Here is a 26,179-nt window from a genome sequence, read left to right as displayed (position 1 = left end):
CTTCAACTGTGCAGATAAACCCTATAAAAGTAAGTTTACCCCTGAGCTCCAGTCCCAGATCTTCAGGGCGCCACATCTTCTGGGACCACCCAAGAAGAAGAAACCTGAGTTCTCCAACTCTCGGAATGGTGCTTGGTTTCTCGCAGGTCTGCTATTTCTGCAACAGTACTTCCTCCATCTGGAAACTGAATCAGGAATTTCCTGTGCCCACCTGTGACCAAGTCTTCCAAAGAAACAGGGAGAAGACTAAAGAGTCTGCCCCAGGGCCCAAAACAATTCTGTTTAAATGCAAACATTCTAGGCAGGAAGAAATTCCTGCCCAATGACAGAAGCTGATTTAACTAAGCCACGCCTCCCCACCCCAGTGCCAATTAGACACGTAGGGGCGAGGCGAATTGCCACACCGGGAAGACATTCGTTTTCGCTTTAGAGCTCCTTGAGATCACTATCTGTTAACAGTCTCTGGAGGCTGTACGGCAGCTTTTGTCGCCCTGTGATCTGCACTGGTTGTAAGAGTGAAAAGGACTCAGGGAGACCCAGGAAACAGAAATGGTGAGTGTGCGGGGGCTGGTGCGGCGACGGCGACGAGGGGCTGGTTGGAACCAGCTGGAACCGCCTGTAATGCAAGCGGGCTCCCCCTGGTCAACTTCCGAGTCTTTGAGCCCAGAGTCCCTCCGGGGCGCCGATGGGACGTCAGCCTCCTCTGCTCGCGGCGTGGGGGCTGGGCCGCAGCCCGGACCCGGGGTCCGCTTGCATCAGTGCAGGCCACCAACTTTGGCCGGGAACCTGTCCTGGCGGCTCTGCGCCTGCAGCCCCGCGACTCCCCTGTTTGTAAGATGATAATGGGGAGGATCGTCAGGGTAGATACAAGACTCGGCCTCCGAGGCGCGTACGTGGGAGGAGCTATGGAGTGTGTGGTCTCCAGTCCTATCTTCCTCCCCAAAATGTTTGGGGAACAGGATCTCAAATCTACGACCCTGACTTCTCAGCCTAGCACTTCCTGGAACTGAGAATAAGTCCCTGATATTTCCAGATTACTGCTTGCATTCCCAAAGCCAAATTCCCCGCTCCAACTCACACGGTCGTTATTCACTCTTTTTCTTCTGGGGTACATTTCAGACAGACACAATATTTTGATTACCTTTCTTTCCCCAGAGCCATGTACCATTTTTTTTTTAAAAAAAAGATTTACATTTGTAGATTTACATTGAGTTGCATGAAATCCTCATTCCTGTCCCCAAGGCCCTCCCTGGGCACAGACGTCCTGTGGGAAGTCCTTTGGGCGGAGGCTCCTTGGGAAACTTTCCTGGGCGTTCTGTCCTGTCAGCACTGCCCCTCCTTGAGGTTGTCACCTTTAAAAGATACATTCGCTTTATTTAGGAATTGTTCAAACACTGGCATTGTGTCTTTAAAAATATCTGTAGTGGTCCAAAGCTACTCCAATGCGGGTAGAGGCCTGAGGGCAGTGTCTAAGATTAAGGTACCTTTGGCCTGAAAAGGGAGGCAAGCTCTTGAAAGCCGAGTTCTTCCTGGGAAGCCTCCTCCTGCAGGTGTCTTGTGGACTCACACCCATCAGAGGGCGCACTTTATACCGAGAAATACAGAGCCCTGCTGAGGATTGCAGGGCGATGATGACAATTGCTTTCCTGGGGAGCGGATTGTGGTTTCTCAGGCCTAGACATTTTTAGACATTATTTTTTTCCAATTATAGTTGACATTCAATATTATTTTATATTAGTTACAGGTGTACAGCATAGTGGTTAGACATTTATACAATTTATGAAGTGATTCCCCCATTAGTCTAGTACCCACCTGGCACTATATATAGTAATTAGGATATTATACACTATTCCTTATGCTGTATTTTACATCCCTGCGACTATTTTCTAACTCCCATATTGGACTTCTAAATCCCTTCACCTTTTTCACCAAGATCCTTCAACCCTCCTCCCAGGTCAGGTTGTTCTCTGTATCTATGTGTGTGTTTCTGTTTTGTTGTTGTTGTTCTTTAGATTCCGCGTATAAGTGAGATCATAGGATATTTGCCTTTCTCTGACTTATTTCAGTTAGCATAATACCATCTGCGGGTCCACCTATGTTGTTGCAAGTGGTGAGATTTCATTTTTTATTAATTCCATTGTATATATGTACCACATCTTGATCCATTTGTCTACTGATGGACAATTAGGTTGCTTCGGTATCTCAGCTGTCATAAATAGTGCTGCAGTGAACATAGGGGTGCATATATCTTTTCTCTTTCTTTTTCTTTTTTTACATTTATTAGCATTTATTTGATGCTGAATTTGCTCCTGGGCCATCAATTTTTGTTTCTTCAGTTTGTTCTGGGATATCATTTTCTTCTGTGCAACCTCCTCTTCTGAATTAGGAAAAGTCTGCTCTTTGTCAGTAAGGATCATGTCAATGTGGCAGGGAGAGCTCTAAATTCTGCGCTGTGTCTTGGCGGTTTGATTCACCTAGATGTGCTCAATGACTAGATAATCTACATCTAAATCTGTAAGCTCAGCATTACTCTCTGATTTTTTTAAGCGTGTGCAACCAAGATTAAGCACTTTTGGGGCCACCGATCCTGTGTCCAGCCCCATTGCTTTGTCCGGGCTCACTTACCTAGTCCACCACTGTAACAACAGAATGGCACACATTGCTTCTGTAAGGTGGCATGCTTCAAATATTTGGTGGCTTTTCGGGTAAACATACCCTTGATGGCCGGGGCAGTTTCACAATTGTTGTTAAAGTGAACACGAAGATTTGAATCTCTTGATTTGCATGATTTTGGGGGGCATTTCTCGTTCAAGTGAATAGTGAACCATTTTCAGAGGACATGTCAGGCTGCTTACGGGAAGAGGGAATATGTCTTTTCGAATTTGTGTTTTGGAGTTCTTTGAATAAATACCCATAGGTGGAACTGCTGGGCTGTAAGATGGTTCTATTTTTAATTTTTTGAGGAAACTCCGTACTATTTTACATAGTGGCTGCACTAATTTACAATCCCAACAACAGTGAAAGAGGGTCCCTTTTCTCCACAACCTCACCAACTCTTGTTTTTTTACTTATTGATTATAGACATTCTGATAGGTGTGAAGTGATGTCCTACTGTGGTTTTAATTTGCATCTCTTTGTTGATTAATGATTTCGAGCATCTTTTCATATGTCTGTTGGCCATCTGCATGTCTTATTTGGAGAAATGTCTATGCAGATCCTCTTCCTATTTATTAGCTAAATATTTTGGGGTTTTTTGGGGGGCATTGAGTTGTATGAGTTTTTTATAAATTTTGTATCAGTAAAGCTATTACTAAGACCATTGTCAGAGTTTACTGCCTATGTTTTCCTCTAGGAGTTTTATGATTTTTGGTTTTACATTTAAGTCTTCAATCCATTTTGAGTCTATTCCTGTATGTAGAGTCAGAAAGTGGTCCAGTGTCATGTTTTTGCATGTATCTGTCCAGTTTTGTACTTCTTATACCATTTATTGAATTGACTGTCTTTACGCCATTGTCTCTTCTTGCCTCCTTTGTCATAGATTAAATGACTGTATAGGTGCAGCTAATTTCTGGGCTCCCTATTCTGTTCCATTGATCTATGTGTCTGTTTTTATGCCAGTACCGTGCTGTTTTGAGTGCTATGTCCTTTTGGCATAGTTTCATATCAGATGGCGTGATACCTCCAACTTTGTTCTTTTTTCTCAAGATTACTGTGGCTATTCAGGGTCTTTTGTGGTTTCATATAAATTTTGGGGTTATTTGTTGTAATTCTGTGAAAAATGCCATTGACATTTTAAAAAATATTTTTATTTTTCAATACTAGTTGGGATACAATATTACAGTAGTTTCAGGTGTACACCATAGTGTTTGACATTTATGTAACTTATGAAGTGATTACCCGATAAATCTAGTACCTGTCTGACACCATACATAGTTATTACAGTATATTGACCATGTTCCTTATGTTATGCTTAACATTCCCATGACTATTCTGTAATTACCAATTTGTACTTCTTAATCCCTTCCCCTTTTTCATCCCCCAACCCCTCTCCCAAATAGCAACCCTCAAAATATTCTCTATATCTATGGGTTTGTTTCTGTTTTTAGACTCAATTTGGATCTGAAAATATCTCTTGTGCTTTTTTGGTTTTGCTGACTTGAAAGGAATGAATCCGGGCAGACATTATGAAAAGGAAAGGTTGCATTGAGTGTATTTTTTGGACTTTGTAGGAGAAAAGATAACTGGGTTAATAACCTTGAAATGGCTGTTGAAAGGTGTTTGTACACATGCTTCAAAACAGTGGATGAAAGTGTTTCTACCTGCAGCAGCACAGAGAAGATGGAGAACCTCACTGTTCATGTGTTAAAGCTTAAGTGTTCACTTTTCCAAAGCATTAAAGCAGTCGCCGTAGCAGGTGAAAACCTGCACTACCGTTGGGTTTGTATTAATTTTCTTCATTTTGAATTGTGTACACTATGATCGCTGCATCAGTTTGATATCAGTGTTGAAAAATTACCAGTTATACTTGCTGTTAATCATTCTATCTGTAGGTTAGGATTAAAATGGATTTAGTCCATTTTTAAAGCTGTGCTAATTTTTCTAAACAGAAACGACTATTTGCAATATGGGTTTTTATAATGATTAAACTAATGGTAACTTTTATTACTAGCAGTTGAGAGTGCATAGTCATGTGGCAATGTAAAAATATATTAATGAGTATTTGGTAAATTTCAACAGGCTTTTACTATTAGCATAATTTTGTGTTGTACAGTGAAGTTACAATGACATCAATAATTTTGGATAACATTTACTGGTTAACAATAAAGTGACAAAAGCTCAAAAAAACAATAAAATAAGGCTATACTATTTTTAAGGCAAATGAATTCATATTTGATGGCCATAAGGAAAAAGCAATCAAATTTCTGTTTTCATTGGTAAGAGAAAAACACCTCAAAGCCTATGGAAATCTTTGAAATTTGTAGTCGATTTTGGAGCTTAATTAAAAACCCTAATGCATTATAATGTGCTACTGAATTCTGAAAATATCCCCAGTTTGAACTATAGGAGAGGGAATAACTATCGTAAAACCCTTTGTCCTTTTAGATGGAAAGAGATTTGTTAGTTTTTATGGTCTGCAGTTGTTATTTGTCAGTGATTAAAGGAATACATCTTAGAAGTAGAAAAGTTAAAATAAGGCAATTTTTAAAAGCAAAAGTTGATTAAAATTATAATTCACTAGAGGAAAATATGATATATATAAACTTTTGTTTTTATTTTCCATAAATAGTGCGTTGGAAGGTTATTTTGTTCGGCTCCTGTGCTCTGACTCCATCCACAGTCCAGCAACCAGTTTTGATCACTTCCCGATCATCCTGTTAGTTTCTTAATATAAAAACTAGCCAGTGCCAAGAACATTTTTCTTACACGTGTTTGTTCTTGGAGTGAGTAGTGCAGGTCCACCTACTTAATGTTTGACCTCTAACAAAGTAACCCCCACCCCTCCCTTTCCCCCTAGTGCTTCTTATGTGTCAGGCTGATGAGGACCCTGAGGCGCCCCCCTGCACTGAGCTGCTGCTTGCTGGGGAGCCCTCCTGTGGGCTGTGCTGCCCCATGCTGTGTTGTCCTGTGCTATGTCGTGGACTCAATGAGCCCGGGATCTGTATACCAAGGAGCCTAGGTTGACAGTTTGGTAATTTGATGTCTTTAGGGAGCAGGGGTATGGGAGTGGGGCCTTCCTTACAGTGCCCTTGGGTCGATGTCTTGGGTGGAACCTTTCTGTGTGTTTAGAGTGAAGGTGTGACTAGACCGATTTCTTCCTCACAGTAGGATAAGTCTAAGGAGGAAGAAGGATGATTAGTGAGTGAGGTGAGCCCATCAGACAGTCACTCCTTAAAGAGCAGGTATTCCAAACCGAGAGAGAAAGGAGACAGGTTAGGCAGCCCATAGCTGGTGGGCTGGGTCCTCTCTCCTGATAGCAGAGGACTCCCCACGTTCCTTATGTGCCTCTGCTGCTGCTGCCCCTGCCTCTGCCTCAGTGCAGATCCCAGCCCTGCGGCTATTGTGGACAATCCACAGCCTCACTGTGGCACAGCAAAGGGACTAGTTCAAACAGCATTTCAGCCCTGGGTCCTTAAATTCTACACAGTGACCATTTCTATGGGAGAAGCCTCTAACCCTGATGGCACTGATTTGAGGCCCTCGGGGAAAAAAAAAGATAGATACCAGAGTAGAGAGGACATCCAGTCTCCCCATGTTTATCCAGTGGCCTAAAATGCAAATCAGGGAAGGAAACAAAGGAGAAATATATTTTAACAAGTCCACAATTTGATCCAGTTGGAAATCCAAAATATACTAAAAGAATTTCAAAACAAAAAGATAAGTGGAGACTCCTTATCTTTCAAGACTCTAAAACATAGGGTTTGAATAAACGTTGCCATCTCTTGATGTGCAGTAATTGACAAACCCTCCCACAATAACTCAATGCTACATTACATTACAGTTATACTTGGGCTCTCAGTCACTGAAGTGAAGTTGCACACGATCTCAGGGGAGTTACCGAAACAATATAGAGGACAAAGTGGAGTACTTGGCCTGAAGCATCAGAAATCTTTGCCTTTTCTCACACTCCTAGCACCGATTGTCCTAAAATAACCCATAGTGAGTAGAACAGCTCTGAACCAACAGTTCATGAATTTAAATTAAGTCTTCACCAGCACTTCCCCACTGGCTTCACAAAAATGCAGCTGCATGGTCCCTATCCCTTATTAAATTAGTTAGTATTGCCCAGTGTCCATTGAACAGGGCCCTCCAGGATTGAAAAATGTTTTAAGAAACCTTTGAAGAAGAAGTGATTATCCCCAGTGCTTGTCCTTTCCAAATTTGGACTGTTCTTAAATGTGGAAAGACAGTGGATGACTGCTACCTGAAGGCTGTGGTCCCACCCAATCAGCCCCTTGTCCTAGTCCCTACCATTATGGGAATTACTGATCCCATCCACTCCATCCACTTGGCAATTGGTACACATTCTGCTATCACAGGTTGGCCAAGTCTGATCTGTTCAGTGCCTGTGTCAATGATCTCCCAGCTGTCTTTGGCCTTCATCTCTGAAGGGATATGACACACCCTTACCTGGCTCCCCTCAGGGAACCCCAGCACCACTGCTACCGCACACAGCCTCTGCATGGGAGATCTGAGCTGCGTTTACCTTGCTCCGGGAGCACAGGTATGACATGACGTTCATGACATTCTCCTTTGTGAACATTCACTTGACATTCAGGACATACATATAATGGAAAATGAGCCTTGCACAAAGTGGATGGGCCATTGTGAAAACATACTATGAGTCCCTGATGCCTTGGTTATATTTTAAAACATTGTATAATAAACAGAAGATCACTTCCTTTTTGACTCCATGAAAAATTAGAAGTCCCTCACAGCACCCACCACATTGTCTAGATTCTTTTGATGTTTGGGAGGCAACACAGGTCCTGTTTACAAAGTTTACTTGAGCCCATTTTTGTTGTCGCTTGCAAATTGGCCCACTTTGAATGGGCCCCCCTACCATAGAAAGCCCTGGGCTGTTTAAATTGCCATACAACGGGCACACCTGGTAGTGTCCTCAGAGGCACCTTCACCATAGAGGTGTCAGTTACCACTCTCATACTTCTTTGAGTGACCCATAATGGCCTCAGGTTGTAATTTCTGTCTCCCTTTCAATTATGTTTACTAGACTTTTATCATTTTTTTAAATCTTGTCAACCAACTTTTTTGTTTTGACTTCCTGTAATTACATTGATTTCTTTTCAAATTCTTATGACTTCTTTTACTCTGTTTTGGTTTAAATTTACTCTCCTTTTTTTCTACAGTAAAAACATTTATATTTAGAATGAACCAGGTAGACTCAGTTTAGATGATCTCAATTTTGTTGGCAACATTTAAAGCATCGTAGTCGAGAGCCAGTCGAACATGTGCCTTCTTCTCTCCATCAGGCCTGATCAGTGTGTTGACAGTGTCGATGGTCAACGTCATAGAGCTTCCTCACAGCCTGTTTGATCGAGTGCTCGTTGGCCTTGACATGTACAATGAACGCAAGTGCACTGTTGTCTTCTAGCTGCTTCATGGCTGACTCAGTAGTCAGGGGGAACTTGGTGGTGGCATAGTGGTCACTTGTTTCTCCTGAGGGTGCCCTTCCTAGGGTATTTGGGCTGCCTTCATGGTCACAGCGTATTGGGCCTTCAGGAGGTGGGTAATGTGTGTATCTTGTATTTTGTGACCATGGACACCTTTCAGCACTGCTTTCTTTGCCTTCGAAGCCTTTGCTTTGGCTTCGGTTTTTGGGAGGGACAAGAGTTTCCTTCTTTGCTTTCAGCACCATCTTCAGGAAGTGCTGCTCTCTTTTTTAAGGTTTCCTAAAATGGATGACTACGTTATTGATTATAGACATTTATTTTCTAGTGTAATATGTTCGATGGCATAAATTATCCTTAGGCATTGCTTTTGCTGCCTCCCACAACCTTGATAAGTTGAATTTTTATTTCATGTAATTCAAATGATTTTCCTTTCTCTTAGACTTCTTCGAGCCCATGTATTATTTAGAGGTGTGTTGTTGAATTTTCAGACTTTTTTTTTTTTCAGTTATCTTCCTGTTATTGATTTCTGGACTAATGCCTTAATGGTGTGAAACCATCTTTTATGTGATTTCTGTCCTTTCAAATTTGTTATGGTGTGTTTTATATCCTATTATGTGTTCTGCTTTGGTGAGTGTTCTATGTGAATTTGTGAAGAATGTGTATTCTGTTCTTGTTGCGTAAAGTATTTCATAGATTACAATTAAATCCAGTTTTTCTATGGCATTGTTGATTTCGTCTCTGTCTTTGGTGATTTTCTGCCTGCTGGGATTTATAATTCATGAGGTGATGTTGAAGTCTACAATAATAGTAGTGGATTCATCTATTTCTTTTGCATTCTGTCAGTTTTACCCCATGTGTCTTGCCTCTCCGTTGTTATGCACATACACATAAAGGATGCTATGCCTTTTCAAAGAATGGTCCCTTTTATCACTATGTAATGTCCCTTTTTTGTCCCTGAGTTTTCCTTGGTCTGAAATCTGCATTTGAAATTCATATACCTATGGCCTCTTATTATTTCATTCGTGTTGGCATGATGTATTTTTCTCCTTATCTTTATCTTTCATCTATCTCTGTGTTTATATTAAAGTAGAGAACATGGAATTGTTTTTTGAAATCTGATGTTACTTATCTCTCAGTTGTATTGAGACCATTGATGATTAAAGTGGTGATTGATACACTTGGATTAATATCTATCACATCTTTTAATTGTTTTTTTAAATTAAATTTATTGGGATTTCAAGTTTATAATTTAATAATGTCATACATATATTGCCTTGTGTGTTCAGTACCCAAAGTCAAATTTCCTTCCGTCACCATATATTTGACCTTTTTTACCCTTATGCACCTTCTCCCCCTTTCCCTCTGGTAACTACTAAGCTGTTGTCTTTGTCTATGAGTCTTTTGTTGGTCTTATTTGTTTGTTTCTTTTAATTTTATATCCCACATATAAATGAAATCATGTGGTCCTCAGCTTTTTCTCTCTGACTTATTTTGCTTAGCATAATCTCAAGATCCATCCATTTTGTTGCAAATGGCAGTATTTCATCTTATGGCTGAGTAGTATTCCACTGTATATATGTACCACATCCATGTTACACAATCATCTATTGAAGTGCACTTCAGTTTCTTTCATGTCTTGGCCACCTTGAATAATGCTGAATAAACATTGGGATACATGTGTCTTTATGGATAAATGTTTTCAATAATTTGGGGTAGATACCCAGAGGAGGGATTGCTGGTTCATATGATAGTTCTCTCTTAATTTAATTTTTTGAGGAAGGTCCATATTTTACATAGTGGCTGTACTAGTTGACATTCCCACCAGCAGTGAATGAGGGTTCCTCTTCCCCTACAGCCTCTCCGACACTTGTTAGGACTTTTGTTGTTGATAATAGCCATTCTAATAGATGTGAGTGAGGTGGTATCTCATTGTGGTTTTGATTTGCATTTCCCTAATAGCTAGTGAAGTTGAGCATCTCTTCATGTGTCTGTTGGACATTTGTATGTCTTCTTGGGAGAAGTGTCTGTTCAGTTTCTCTTCCTATTTTTTTTAACTTGTTTGTCTGGTTTTTTGTTGTTGTTGTTCTGGCTTTTTGTTGTTGTTCTGGTTTGTTGTTGTTGTTGTTGTTGTTTGAGTTATATGCTATATTTTGGATATTAGCCCCTTATCGGAGGAGTTGTTTGCAAATATCTTGTCCCATTCAGTTGGTTGCCTCTTCGTCTTGTTGATGGTTCCATTTGCTTTTTAGTTTGATATAGTCCATTCCTTTATTTTTGCTTTTACTTTCCTTGCCTTTGAGATAAGTTCTTAAAATTCTCTCTAAATCCAAGGTCTGTGAATATAGTAACTGTTTTCTTCTATACAATATGTTGTTTCAGGTCTTACATTTAGGTCTTTGATTTATTTTGATTTAACTTTGATGTATGGTGATAGATAGCAGTCTAGATTCATTCTTTTGCAGGTGTCTTTCCGATGTTCCTAGTATCTTTTATTAAAGAGGGATTTTTTTTCTCCATTGTATATTTCTGGCTATATTGAATAAGAGTGGTGAGGATGGGCAGCTTTGTCTTGTTCCTGATCTTAGAGGGAAAGCTTTCAGTTTTTCACCATTCAGTATGATATTAGCTGAGGGTTTGTCATATATATATGGCTTTTATTATGTTGAGGTATTTTTCTTCTGTATTCATTAAATACTTTAATCATAAATGGGTGCTGTATCTTGTTAAATGCCTTTTTTGCATCTATGGATATGATCATGACTTTATCCTGGATTTTGTTAATGTAGTATGTCACATTGGTCGCTTTACATATGTTGAACCATCCATGCTTCACTGAATGAACCCTACCTGATCACAATGTATGATCTTTTTAATGTATTATATTTGATTGCTAGTATTTTGTTTAGGAGTTTTACATTTGTATTCATCAGAGATATTAGTTTTCTGTTTTTTGTGTTATCTATACCAGGGTTTGGTATCAGGGTAACGTTGGTCTCATAAAATGGTTTAGGAAGTATTGCCTCTTTTTCAGTTCTTGGGAGGAATTTGAGAAGGACAAGTGTGAAATCATCTTTGAATATTTGGTAGAATTCACTAGTGAAGCCATCTGGTCCTGGACTTTTTGTTTTGGGGAGGTTTTTGATGGTGGTTTCAATTTCCTTACTGTTGATCGGTCTATTTAGATTTTCCAGTTCTTCATGATTCAGTGTGTAGGAAGTTTGTATATATTTCTAAGAACTAGTCCATTTATTCTAAGTTATTGAATTTGATTTTGTTTATTTATGTTCTTTTTCTTTTTTTCCTTAGTGAGTTTAGCCAGAGGTTTGTTAATGTTATTGACCATCTCAAAGTACCAGCTCTTTGTTGCAGGAATTTTTTCTATAGTCTTTTTTTCTTCTCATTGTCACTTAATTCTGCTGTAATGTTTTCTTCTGCTGACTTTGGGCTTCATTTGTTCCTTTTTTCCTAGTTCTTGAAGATGTGATGTCAGGTTATTTATTTGGGATTTTTCTTATTTCTGGAGATCACTTATAATGATATGAACTTTCCTCTTATACCTGCTTTGGCTGTATTCCTAACGTTTTGATATGTTGTATTTTAATTCTCATTTGTTTCTATGTACCTCATGCACTCTCTCTTTTTCTTCTTAGACCCAATCGTTCTTTAGTAGCACATTGTTTAATCTCCACATATTTGTGGTTTTCCCCACTTTCTTTTTATAGTTGGTCTCCAGTTTCAAAGCATTGTGGTAGGAGAATATACTTGGTATGGTTTCAATCTCCTTATGTTCGTTGAGGTTAGTTTTGTGTTCCAACATATAGTCCATCCTTGAGAATGTTTTATGTGCACTAGAGAAGAATGTATAATCTGGCGTTTAAGAATGAAAGGCTCTGTAAATGTCTATTATGTCCAGTTGGTCTATTTTAGTTGTCAGTTGGGTATCTGGGTACCCTATTATAATTGTATTTTTGTCAGTTTCTCTTTAGTTCTGTTAGTTGTCTTATATATTTGGGGGCTCTCTGATTGGGAGCGTATATATTGATAAGTGTTATGTCTTCTTGATGTATGGGTTCCTTTATTCTTATGAAGTGTCCTTCTTTGTCCTGGTAACTCTTTTATCTTGAAGTCTACTTTATGGCTACACTCGCTTTTCTCTGGATGACATTTGCCTAGAGCATCATTTTCTGCCCTTTGAGTCTACATTTGTCTTTGCTTCTGAGATGTGTCTCCAAGGCAGTACTTGGTTCTGTTTTGTTTTTTCACCCAATCTGCTACTCTGTTTTTTTATTGGTGCGTTCAGTCCCTTTGTGTTTTGTTTTTTGATCCAATCTACTACACTGCTTTTTTCTCAGCAAATTCAGTTCCTTTACATTTAGGGTAATGATTGATATATAAGTTTTCCTATAGCTATTTTATCTTGTTTTCTGGTAGCTCTATGTCTTCATTGTTTCTTTGCCCTTGCATTTCTGTCTTGTTATTTTAGTTTGGTGGTATTCTATGATTTTTCCCTCTGTTTCCTCTTTTTTTCATGTTATGTGTCATACTTCTAGATGTTTTTTATATGGTTACCATGAAATTTATGTAAAAGAAAGTTTCATATATACAGTAGTTCTGCATGTGTCTTATCTCCATTCCCCTTTGAAAATTCAGAACTTTACCTGATACCCTCTTCTATTTTTGTTGTCTCAAATTATCCCCATTTATCCCCTGAATTTATTTCTGAGTTGCAATAGCTATTGTCTTCTCTTTTTAAAAATGATTTTACCTTCTTTAACCATCATGTAATTCTTAAGTGTATAATTCTCTATTTTGAATAAGGATTGCCATTTCCTGCTTCTGTCTGTCTTATAGTCATTTTACTCACTCATAGTTCTGTATTTCTTCATCTTTTTGTTTCAGGTGGAATGACCCCCTTCAGTATTTCCCGTAATGCAGGTCTTGCATTGGAAAATTCCCTCAGCCTCTGTATGTCTGGAAAGGTCTTTATTTCTCTTTCATATCTAAAGGAGAACTTTGCTGGATACATTATTCTTGGCTGGTACTTTTTCTCTTTCAATAGTTTGAATATTCAATTCCATTCCCTCCTAGCTTTTGGAGCTTCTGCTATAAAATCTGATGATAATCTAAGTTGTTTTCCTTTATAGGTTACCCTCTTCTTTTCCTTGGCTGCCTTGAGAATTCTTTCTTTCTGATTAATTTTTGACAGTTTTAATATAATGTGCGATGGAGAAGGCCTTTCTGGATTGAGATAATGAGATATTCATTTGGCTTCTTAGATTTGAGGATCCACTTCTTTTCATAGACTTGGGAAGTTCTCGTTGGCTCTTGTTTGAATCGGCTCGCTGTTTTTTTCTCCCTCACTTCTCTTTCTGGTATACCTGTTATTCTTATATTGCTCCTTCTGATGGAGTCAGATAGTTCTTGTAGAGTTCTTCCTTTTCTTTTTCTCAAGTCTCTCTCTTCCATCTGCGTCATTTCCAGATTTTTCCATCTGCGTCATTTCCAGATTTCTGTCTTCAATATCACTAATTCTTTTCTCTATCTTGTTAGCTATATTTCCTTAGCTTGCTAGTTCATTTGCTACTTTTTTTTAAATTTAAAATTTATTTTTTTTAAAATAAGTTTGTTGGGGTAACATTGGTTGATACAATTATATAATTTTCAGGTGTACATTATCATTTGACATCTGTATATTCGATTGTGTATTTACCACCCAAAGTCCAGTTTCCTTCAGCTACCATATATTTGATCCCCTTTACCCACTTACCCTCCTCCTATCCCCCTACAGTTGACTTCCTTTACCCTGGTGACTCCCCGTCCCCCCACCACTAGTAATAACTAGTCAATAGTCTATGTCCATGAGTCTCTGTTTGTTTGTCCTGCTCATTTGTTGCTTTTAAGTTTATATCCCATATATAAATGATACCATGTGATTTTCAGCTTTTTTTGTCTGGCTGATTTTGCTTAGCATGGTTATCTCAAGTTCCATCCATGTTGTCGCAAATGACAGTATTTCATCTCTTCTTATGGCTGAGTAATATACCATTGTATATATGCACCACAGCTTCTTTAGCCAATCATGTATCGTAGGACACTTCAGTTGCTTCCATATCCTGGCCACTGAATAATGCTGCTATGAACATTGGTGTGCAAATATCTTTTTGGAAATGGGTTTTCCAGTCTTTGGGGTAAATACCCAGTAGAGGGATTGCTGGATCATATGGTAGATCAATTCTTAGTTGTTTGAGGAACTTCCATACTGTTTTCCATAGTGACTGTACCAATTTACAGCCGCACCAGCAGTGTATGAGGGTTCCTTTCTCTCTGCAACCTCTCCAACATTTGTTATTACTTGTCCTGTTGATGATAGCCATTCTAACTGGTGTGAGATGGTATCTCATTGTGGTTTTGATTTGCATTTCCCTAACAGCTAGCGATGTTGAGCATCTTTTCATATATTTGTTGGCCATTTGTATGTCCTCTGGGGAGAAGCGTCTGTTCAGGTCCACTTTCCATTTTTCGATTGGATCATTTGATTTTTTTGTTAATTGAGTTGTATGAGTTCTTTGTATATTTTAGATATTAGGCCCTTATCAGAGGCGTTGCTTGTAAATATATTTTCTCAATTGGATGGTTGTCTCTTTGACTTGTTGCTGATTTCTTTTGCTGAGCAGAAGCTTTTTAGTTTGATGTAGTCATTCATTTATTTTAACTTTTACTTTCCTTGCTTTTGAGGTCAAATTCATATAACCCTAAAGTCCAAAGTCCTTGAGTTTAGTTCCTATGTTTTCTTCTATGCATTTTATTGTTTCAGATCTTTAACTCAGATTCTTAATCCATTTTGAGTTAATTTTGGTGTGTGGTGATAGACAAAAGTCTAGTTTCATTCTTCTGCAGGTAGCTTTCCAGTTTTCCCAGTACCATATATTGAAGAGGCTTTACTTTCTCTACTGTATATTTTTGGCATTTTTGTCAAAAATTATTTGCCCATATAAATATGGGTTTACTTCTGGACTCTCGATCTGTTCCTCTGGTCAGTGTGTCTGTTTTGCTGCCAATACCATGCCGTTTTGCTTACTGTTCCTTTGTGGTATAATTTGAAGTTGGGCAGAATATTTCATCCAGCCTCATTCTTTTTTCTCTGGATGGCTTTGGCAACTTGGGGCCATTTGTACTTTCATACAAATCTGATGATTTTTTGTTCTATTTCTTTAGAAAATGCTGATGGGGTTTTGATGGGGATTGCATTATATCTGTATAATGCTTTAGGTAATATGGTCATTTTAACTATGTTGATTCTCCAATCCCAAAACATGGAATATCTTTCCATTTCTTTGTATCTTCTTCAATTTCTTTTAATAGCATCTTATAGTTTTCATTATATAGGTCCTTCACATGTTTTAATTTTAAATTTATTCTTAGGAATTTTATTCTTTTCATTGCAATTGTGGAAGGAATTATTTTTTCCACTTCTTTTTCTGACACTTCTTTATTAGAGTATAGGAATGCTATGGATTTTTGAACGTTGATTTTGTATCCAGAGACTTCACTGTATTTGCTTACTGTTTCTAGTAGTGTTCTTGTGGAGTCTTTAGGGTTTTCTATATAGAGAACATGTCATTCGCAAATAGTGACAGTTTGACTTCTTCGTTTCCTATTTGGATACCTTTTACACCTTTCTTTTCACTGAGTGCACCTGCTAGGACCTCCAATATTATATTGAATAACAGTGGCGATGCTGGACAGCCTTGCCTTGTTTCTGATCTTAAAGGGAAGGTTTTTAGTATTTCACCATTAAGTATAATGTTGGCTAAGAGTTTCTTATATATGATCTTTATTATGTTAAGGTACTTTTTATTCCGATTTAGTTGAGCGTTTTGAACATAAATGGATGCTGTATCTTGTCAAAGGCTTTTTCTGCATTTATTGATATGATCATATGATTCTTATTTTTTATCTTGTTTATGTGGTGTATCACATTAATCGATTTGTGTATGTTGAACCATCCGTGTGCCTCTGGGATGAAGCCCATTTGACCATGGTGTATAATCTTTTTCATATGTTGCTATTTTCAGTTTGCTAGTATGTTATTTAGGATTTTTGCATCTGTGTTCATGAGAGATACTGGTCTGTAACTTTTTTGTATGTGTTATCTTTACCAGGTTTTGGCATCAGAGTAATATTGGCCTCATAAAATGACTTTGGAAGTATTGCCTCCTCTTCAACTTTGGAAAAGTTTGAGGAGAATAGGTATTAAATCTTCTTTGAATGCTTGGTAGAATTCACTGCCGAAGCCATCTGGTACTGGACTTTTACTTTTTAGTAGGTTTTTGATGATTGTTTCAATTTCCATACTGCTGCTTGGTCTATTTAGATTTTCCAGTTCTTCTTGATTCAGTCTAGGAAGGTTGTATTTTTCTAAATACTGGTCCATTTCTTCTAGAGTATTAAATTTGGTGTTATATACTTTTTCATATTATTTTTTGCATGACCTTTTGTATTTCTGTAATATCAGTCGTAATTTTCCCTGTTTCATCCCTGATTTTGTTTATTTGTGTCCTTTCTCTTTTTTCTTTAGTGAGTCTAGCCAGGGGTTTGTCAATTTTATTAACCTTCTCAAAGAACCAGTTCTTTGTTGCATTTATTTTTTCTATTGTGTTTTTGTTTGTTTGTTTTCAATTTCATTTATTTCTGCTTTAAGTTTGATGATTTCTTTCCTTCTGCTGACTTTAGGCTTCATTTGTTCTTCCTTTTCTAAGTTTTTTAAGATGAAGCATTAGGTTGTTTATTTGGGCTCATTCTTGTTTTTGAAGATAGGCCTGTAATGATATGAACTTTCTTCTTACGACCACTTTTGCCATGTCCCAAAAGTTTTGATATGTTGTACTATCATTATCATTCGTTTCTACATATCTCTTGATCTCTCTTTTTATTTCTTTTCTGACCCAGTTATTTTTCAGTAGCATGTTATTTAATCTCCATATATTTGTGGTTCTTCCTCATTTTTTTCTGCAGTTGATCTCTAGTTTCAAAGCACTATGATCAGAGAATATGGTGGGTATGATTTCAACTCTCTTATATTTGTTGAGGCTATTTTTGTGTACCTGTATGTGGTCGATTCTTGAGAATGTTCCATGTGCACTAGAGAAGAATGTATAACCAGCTGTTTTGGGATGGAAGACTCTATCAATGTCAGTTATGTCCAGTGGGTCTAATGTATCATTAAGTATGTATTTCTTTATTGATTTCTGTTTGAATGATCTGTCCATATCTGACAGTGGGGTATTTAGGTCCCCTACTATGATAGTGTTTTGGTCTGTCTCTCTCTTTAGTTCTGTTAATAATTGCTTTACATATTTCGGGGCTCCCTAATTGAGAGCATGGATATTAATAAGTGTTATGTCTTCTTGGTGCATGATTCCCTTTATCATTATGAAGTGTTCCTCAGTATCTTCCTTTACCTTTTTTATTTTGAAGTCTGTTTTGTCTGATATTAGTACTGCTACTCTCCCTTTTCTCTGACTGCCATTTGTTTGAAATATCATTTTCCACCCTTTCACTTTTAGTCTGTATTTGTCTTTGGAACTGAGATGTGTCTCCTGGAGGCAGCATTTGGTTGGGTTTTGTTTTCGATACATTCTGCAACTCTATGCCTTTTTATTGGTGAGTTCAATCCATTTACATTTAGGATGATTATTGAAATAGCCATTTTATGAGGTCTTCTTATAGCCACTTTATCTTTTGCTTTCTAGTAGCTCAGTGTTTCCATTGCTTCCATGTTCTTGTGTTTCTGTTTTATTTTGGTTGGTTTTTGTGGCTTTGATCCTTCTTGTTTTATGCTATATACTTCAGTTCTGAATCTTTGGCATGTGGTTACCATTATGAATATGTAAAGGATCGTTATACATATATGTATATATGTATATATACGTATATATGTATATATGTATACATATGTATATATGTGTGTGTGTATATATACGTATATATACGTGTATATATACGTATATAACGTATATATACGTATATATATACGTATATATGTATATATACGTGTATATATACACATATATATATATATTCATCTTTTTTCTTCTAAGTATGCTTTATCTCCATTCCCCTTTGCAAATTTGGATCTTTAAATCCCCGCCCCCTTCAGTCATTGTTGTGTCAATTCGTCCCTATGTATGCTGAACATTCATTACTATATTGTTTTAACAATTCTCTTATTATTTAAGCTTATAATGCCTTGTTCTTAGCAAGGATTGCACTCTTCTGCTTCTATTTGCCTGATAGTCACTTTACTCCTAATTTTTTTTTTTTTTTTGTCATTTGTTTTAGGTGAACTGACCTTTTTCAGTATTTCCTGTAGTGTAGGCCTCATGGTGGAAAATTCCCTCAATTTTTGTACATCTGGAAAAGTCTTAATTTTTCCTTTATATCTAAAGGAGAGCTTAGCTGGATACATCATTCTAGGCTGGTTGTTCCTTTCACTTCTTAACTTAAATATTTGTTTTCATTCTTTCTTGGCTTGTAAGGTTTGCTCTGAGAAATCCAAGGATAATCTAATGGGTTTACCTTTATGAGTTACCGTTTTTTTCTGCCTGGCTGCCTTGAGAATTTTGTCTTTGTCATTGATTTTTGATAATTTAATATAATGTGTCTTGGTGAAGTTCTTTTTGGGTTGAGATAATAGGGTGTTCTGTTGACTTCTTGAATTCCAAACTCTAGTCATTCCTTATCTTTTTTTTATTGAGTTCTTCAGCTCTAGAATTTCTATTTGGTTCTTTTAAAAGTTTCAAGCTCTTTAGTAAAGCATTCGTTTTGTTCCTTGATCTTTATTTCTGAGTTCATTAATCTACCTTATTCGAGTTTTCTTGCATCTCTGAGTTTTCTCAAAACTGCAATATTGAATTCTACATGATTGAAATCACATATTTCCATATCTTTAAATTTATTTTCTGGAGCTTTTAAAGATTCTTTTTGAACTGCCTTGTTACATTGGTTATACATGGTATTTGATTGACCATCTCTCCACCTATGCATTTATGGAATGAACTCTGTTTTTAAAAATATTATATTATTATTAATAGTAATGCCTTGTTAGACCATTGATAAGAAAAGATTTTTCCTTTGTTTTCCAGTCAGTGGCACACAAGCTTCCTGTACTGCCCAGGCCTCCTGATCTTTGCTGGGTAGCAAAAGAAAAAAATGTACTTTATTTCCTGGGGAGGTGTATGTCTCTTCTGTGAATTTGTATTATCAAGGGGAGAGATCAAGGGGTCCGTCAAGCCATCATGCTTTTGACATCCTCGCTTCTTCTCTATGTTGGCCTTATTCTTTGTTTTATTTTGTTTTCTGCCTTTTTCTGTCTTCTTTGGCTTTAATTGAGTATTTTACCGTCTTAGAATATCAATTACACGTACTTTAAAAAACTATTTTGGTAGATGCTCTTGAGTTTTCATTATACATTTATATCTAAGTCGCCTTCTGTGTTAAGTCATAGCACACTACTGCACCGGTTTCCAAGTATCTTATAATGTCTCCCAGTTTTCTCCTTTTTGTTCTTGTCACCTTGTTGTCATTTATGTCAGTTATTCATAAGCTTATAATTGCCAAATAAATGGTTGATAATATTACTTTCAGCAAAGTGTCATCTGTTATACTAATTTTAAGAAATACAAAAGCCTTGTTAACCTTCATGTTTTTGTAACTCCTTACCTTTATCATTTACTTTCTTTCTAATGAATTTTTGAATCTTTTCCAGGTGGATGTACTAATGAACAATTCCTGCAATCTTTGTCTCAGAAAGTTTTTATTTCTTCATTTTGGAAGGATAATTTTGCTTGTCAAAATTGTAAGAGAATGGTCTTTTTCTTTCAGAACTTGAAATATTTCTCTTCACTCTTCAAGCTTGCATGATTTTTTGAAAAGAAGCCTGATTTAGTTCTAATCTTTGTTTTTTAATGACTAAGGTGCTTTTTTCTTCTCACTTATTTCAATATATTCTTTGTCTTGATTTTTTGTATAGTTTGTATGTGACGTACGTGGTCCTGCACTTTAGTTTATAATATTGAACGTTCTCTGAGCTTCCTGAATCTATAGTGTGCTGTCTATTGTTAAACTTAAGAAAATCTCAATATTGTTTGTTCACTGCTTTCTTCTGTTCTTTTCTCGGTTTTCATTCATATATTCCCGTAATGTGTTTTTAAACCTTTAGTGTAAAGCATGTTATCCTAGGGCTCATGGGTATTGTGTTCTTTTTTGTTCTTTTTTGTCTTTGCATGAGACTGCTGAAGTATATTTTTTGTTGAGTACAGGCCATATTAAGAATTGAATATCTGGGATATATTTCAGAGTGCCCTGTTTATTTTCTCTTTCTTAATTATGGAGAAGTCTCTTATCCTGTGATCTAAATTCTGTGATGGATCTAAGAAAATATGTTTATTTCCTTTTTTTTTTTTTTTTTTTATAGCAAGGTAGGAAATGACAGCTTCTAAGTTACTTAAATGCCAGACCAGAAACCAGAAGTCTCTGACTCCATTTTTTTTATCATTTACTGCTGACAGCTTTAGAGCCTCATCCCTCCTCCTTTGCCTTGTGCCCCACATCTGTACAAGGTGATAAGAACACCTTAGTATCTTCTCCCTTGTGGTAGAAGAGATTAAAAACCACGCAAGCTCCCATCTTTGTGTGTGAAGGCTCACCTAACCGCAATACAGAACAAGTTTGTCTACCTTTCCTTGTTCTCTGTCTATTTCATGCCTGTTTGAAAGTTCTACCTTACTCTCCCTAGAGACTCAATTATGGGAGCAATAAACCCTTTCATACCCTATTGGCCATGTATGGTGTCATATGCCTGGCATTCTTATGCTCTGGGGTTGAGAGATCATGCTCCTTTACTGCATGGGGAAGCTTGGCAATGACCCAAGAAGGATGGGCAACCTTTAGAGTGGCTGGTCGGGAAATGCTTCTTCCTGATTAGAGAGTGGACGTTGAATTGTTCTTTTGGAAGAAAGCACTGCTGACACCTTTACCTATTTTTATTTTTCTATTATTCTTTTCTATTCTTAAAATATGGTATGAATTTACATGTCATCCTTGATCATAGGCCATGCTAATTTTCTCTGTATTGTTCCTCCTTTAGTATGTGTGCTGCCTAAGTGCGCACACATTTACATATGCTATAATCAAAGGTAAATTCACCACCAGGCCACTGTGGATGTGAATGAACTCTTTTGCAATCTGCAGCTATTAACCTGTTCCTCCATTGTCAGCAGGGCTAAGGATCGACTGTTACCCCAGAAGTACTTTTTCTTGCAAAACCATATTATTATCTCCATGTGTGCTTGTGTGTGCCAAAAATAGGCTGGAAGTAGCCCTGAGGCACCTGAGTATAGGGATTTTGTGGTCTAAGTTGTCATGCCTTCTTCCTAATATTTGTGCTCTAAGTTCCAAATTAACCGTCTATACCATAGAATCCTACAGAGAGAGAAAGGAAGAACTGAGTCTGTGATAAATATTACACAAGGTAAAAGCAATGCTTCCCAACAAGAATATTTCCATTTAGCCAGTTGTATCTCATTATAGACATAACTCAGAGATATTGCAGGTGTGATTTCATACCATGGCAATAAAGTGAATATTAATCAAGTAGTTTACATGAATGTTGTGGATGTCCAGTATATATAAAAGTTATGTTTATACTTTACTGTAGTCTATTAAGTGTGAACTAGCACTATGTCTAAACAACCAATGTGCATACCTTAATTAAAATATTTAATACTACAAAATGCTAACCATTACCCAAGCCTCTCAGTAATGGGGATAGAAGAAAAAGCTTCTGCTTCTTCACGTTTTTATTAATACCGCATGCTGAAGTGACCCACCGCTTCACGGAATGCTGTAAATGGTAGGGATTAAGGAAGGAGAAGAAAGAATTTTTCTCATAAGAAATTAATGGTCTGAAAATGATGTTTGTTTTCATTTCTGTCATTTTCCAACATGCTGTGGACCCTGCCTTAGGGAAAAATGAGATGTAATGTGATCACAGTAAAAATATAATTCGTGATGGTGTTAAAATAATGAGGAAGTAAGTGTGGACCGAGAGTAAGTTTTTGATGATCAAGTTATAAAATAAATGTTTGGAGATGACGGAATCATAGGTAACTTGTCTATACATGGAGTATAAGTGTCAAGTGCTATCAGTCTTACAACTTTTACTATACACATATTTGGGATATTATAGGACTCAGTGGCCTTTGAGGATGTGGCTGTGAACTTCACCCCGGAGGAGTGGGCTTTACTGGACCCTACACAGAAGAAACTCTACAGAGATGTGATGCGGGAAACCTTTGAGAACCTGGCCTCAGTAGGTATGCATGACAGCTTCATCTTCACTTTAATTAGAGGTGATGTTTGTTGCTTATCGGCATTGTTCTAAGACAATGGAATGTGGAAATGCAGGGCATTGATAAATAAACTGGGGATGGTCACAGCTCACCACAGAACTAAAATCTAATAATTTTCCCATAATTTCTAATACTTTGGAATTTTTTGGGGGGGATCTGCTTTTAGGAAAAAGAGTGGAAGATTATGATACTGAAGATCAATATAAAAACCATGGGAGAAAACTGAGGTGAGTCACACGTACAATATTAGCCAGTGTTATATGTGGGCATCCTTGTATGCTACAAAATTTTAAAAGGAAGCAAGCAAAAGAACCCCTTCGTCAAATTTATAATTTCTCAAAAATTTTTTTACCAAATTACTTTCTTATATGTGATACAGATGGTTTGTGTTTGCAAAATAGTTGACTAGGAAATGATATTAATAAACCCTATATGTGAATATCATTGTTTTAATAATTGCAAGAGTGAAGTCCTCTTGTGGAGAATTTAGTATCTTTAATTCGGCCAATTGAGGTGGCAGAAAACCTACACTTTTGCTATAAATCGTAAAACTGTAGTTCAGATATGCTACAAAATGCTAAAATATTAATGAGAAATCATGAACAATGTTCATCTTAATTTTCACAGAAGTCATATAGAAGAGAGAATCTATGAAAGTGAAGCGAGTGGTCAGTGTGAGGAAAACCTCAGCCTTATTTCAAATCTCAGTCTGAAGAAGAAAACTTTGCCAAGAGTAAAACCATGGGAATACAGTGTGCGAAGAGAAGTCTTCATACAACATTCATCTTGTAATAGGCACATCAGATGTCACACTGGACACGATCCCAATGAGTATCAGAAACATGGAGAGAAGCCACGTAAATGTAAGGCAAATGTGAGAGCCTTCAGTTATCTCCAAATGTTTGAAAAACATGAACAAAATCACAATGGAGGAGAGAAACCCTATGAATGTAAGCAGTGTACTAAAGCATTCAGTTGTCTCAGTTCTCTTCAAAGACATGAAAGAACTCACACTGGAGAGAAACCCTATGAATGTAAACATTGTACTAAAGCGTTCAGTTGTCTCAGTAGTCTTCGAAGACATGAAAGAACACACACTGGAGAGAAACCTTATGAATGTAAACAATGTGGTAAATTCTACAGAGATCACTCTTACTTACAAACACACAAAAAAATCCATACTGAAGAGAAACCCTATAAATGTAAGCAATGTGCTAAAGCATTCAGATATCTCAGTAACCTTCGAAGTCATGAAAGAATACACACTGGAGGGAAACCCTATGAATGTAAGCAGTGTACTAAAGCATTCAGTCGTCTCAGTTGTCTTCGAAGACATAAAAAAACTCATACTAGAGAGAAACTCTATAAATGTAAGGAATGTGGAAAAGCCTACAGACATTATAGTAAATTACAAACACACGAAAGAACTCACACTGGAGAGAAACCCTATGAATGTAAACAGTGTGGTAAATTTTACAGAGATCATTCTTACTTACAAAAACACAAAAGAATCCATAATGAAGAGAAACCCTATAAATGTAAGCAATGTAGTAAAGCATTCAATTGTCTCCGTTATCTTCAAAGACATGAAAGAATTCACACTGGAGTAAAACCCTATGAATGTAAACAGTGTGGTAAAGCCTTCAGAGAGTCCCGTTTCTTAAAAACACATGAGAGAACTCACACTGGAGAGAAACCCTACGAATGTAATCAGTGTACTAAAGCATTCAGTTGTCCCAGTTCTCTTAACAAACATAAAAGGATGCACACTGAACAGAAACTCTATAAATGTAAGGAATGTGGAAAAGCCTATATAGATTATTTTAAATTACAAACACATGGGAGAACTCACACTGGAGAGAAACCCTATAAATGTAAGCATTGTAGTAAAGCATTCAGTTGTCTCCGTTATCTTCAAAGACATGAAAAAATACACACTGTAGGGAAACCCTATGAATGTAAACAGTGTGGTAAAGCCTTCAGAGAGTCCCATTTCTTAAAAACACATGAGAGAACTCACACTGGAGAGAAACCCTACGAATGTAAGCAGTGTACTAAAGCATTCAGTTGTCCCAGTTCTCTTAGTAAACATAAAAGGATGCACACTGAACAGAAACTCTATAAATGTAAGGAATGTGGAAAAGCCTACATAGATTACTGTAAATTACAAACACATGGGAGAACTCACACTGGTGAGAAACCTTATAAATGTAAGCAATGTAGTAAAGCATTCAGTTGTGTCAGTTATCTTCAAACACATGAAAGAATACACACTGTAGAGAAACCCTACGAATGTAAACAGTGTGGTAAAGCCTTCAGAGAGTCCCATTTCTTAAAATCACATGAGAGAACTCACACTGGAGAGAAACCCTACAAATGTAAGCAATGTACTAAAGCATACCGTTATTGTAGTTCTCTTTATAAACATAAAATGAATCACACTGGAGAAACCATAAGAATGTGAAAAATGAATAAAATATTCAGGTGTTTTAACTATCTGGTAAAACATGCAAAATCATGCTACAGAGAGTTCTATGAATGTAAAAATGGCGGGAAAGCCTGCAGGGATTACATTTCCTTAGAAGCACTCCAAAGAAATCGTACCGGACAGAAACACTATGAACATAAAGCCTATGGACTTTAGTTTTTTACCAACACACATAAAGACAGGAGAGACCCTGTGAATTGAGCAATGTGGTAAAGCTTTCAGTTCTCATCTGTGTTTACAAATATTTGAAAGACATCTCAGTGGAGAAAAGCTGTTGAGTGTACAAAATGCTGTAATACATGGTTATTCCAGTTATCTTGGTCTACATGAGAGAACACTGGAGAGAACCACATGAATATAAATATTGGTAAAGCCATTATTTGTTACAAACCATTTGAAGACGTGAGAATGCACACTGTAGACACCATTTGAATGTTCACAACGTGCAGAAAGCTTTAATCCCAGTTTTCTCTGAAGATATGAAAGTGGTCATTGGTTAAAACCCGAATGTAAACAGTGTGGGAAAGACTTCAATTGATTCACATCCTTATAAGAGAAAATTCACCAAATAAAATATAAGTATCATGAAAAAACTTGATGGAAATTAAGCCACGTTTAATGTTCCAGAAAACTTTTCACATGAGAGTTGTTATTAAATGTCTAAATATGTTTTATCCAGCTTCTTTACAAAAGTGCATCGTTGGGATGTGGATTTTTCCTAATTTATGAACTAATTATTGAAGTGAGATAATTCTGAGTCATCTTTCAACCATAATACATAAGATTAATAGGTATTGCATTTTCCTTAAATCAGTTAATATTTTCTTTTTCTCCTTTGAAATCGGTTGGATCCATGAATAAATCGAAGTGTATTTGTAATATGCAATTAAGTTCAATTTTTATAATACTGTATTTGTTACATTTTAAGGCTCCATTTAAAAAGGACAGTTTGATATTTGGATTTTCCTACTGGCCTAGTGACAGTACCTGGGTATGCCTAGTTCCCTGTATATATCCTAACTTTTACTGCCAAAGATTTTGTGGGGAGGGGATGGCAGTTATAAGAGCATTTTTTATTTTCCATATCAATTCATTTGGAATAAGTTATGTATAATAAGTTTATGAAAGAATATAACTTTTTTCTTGTTTCA

General features: G+C 36.9%; 1 protein-coding gene and 1 pseudogene across 1 annotated transcript; one reads left to right on the top strand and one right to left on the bottom strand.

Annotated features, from left to right (window-relative positions):
- Positions 1–389: 389 nt before the first annotated feature.
- On the top strand, positions 390–26,179 carry LOC120612427 (zinc finger protein 709-like). Its single transcript, XM_039874857.1, has 4 exons — positions 390–552; positions 22,378–22,504; positions 22,707–22,767; positions 23,168–26,179. The coding sequence occupies exons 1-4, from the start codon at positions 550–552 to the stop codon at positions 25,002–25,004; spliced, it is 2,028 nt and encodes a 675-aa protein (XP_039730791.1). The 5' UTR covers positions 390–549; the 3' UTR covers positions 25,005–26,179.
- Positions 21,201–21,300, bottom strand: LOC120612428 (uncharacterized; annotated as a pseudogene).

This window comes from Pteropus medius, unplaced genomic scaffold (genome assembly GCF_902729225.1).
Source record: "Pteropus medius unplaced genomic scaffold, Ma_sr-lr_union100, whole genome shotgun sequence".
Taxonomy (NCBI): domain Eukaryota; kingdom Metazoa; phylum Chordata; class Mammalia; order Chiroptera; family Pteropodidae; genus Pteropus; species Pteropus medius.
The sequence above is the reverse complement of the archived record's forward strand: the minus strand, read 5'-3'. Positions and strand labels throughout refer to the sequence as shown.

Excerpts from the sequence above, each read along its gene's own strand:
- LOC120612427 (XM_039874857.1), top strand. Across the intron at positions 22,505-22,706 it reads TGAGAACCTGGCCTCAGTAG|GAAAAAGAGTGGAAGATTAT; the intron begins GTATGCATGACA and ends ATCTGCTTTTAG. Across the intron at positions 22,768-23,167 it reads AACCATGGGAGAAAACTGAG|AAGTCATATAGAAGAGAGAA; the intron begins GTGAGTCACACG and ends TAATTTTCACAG.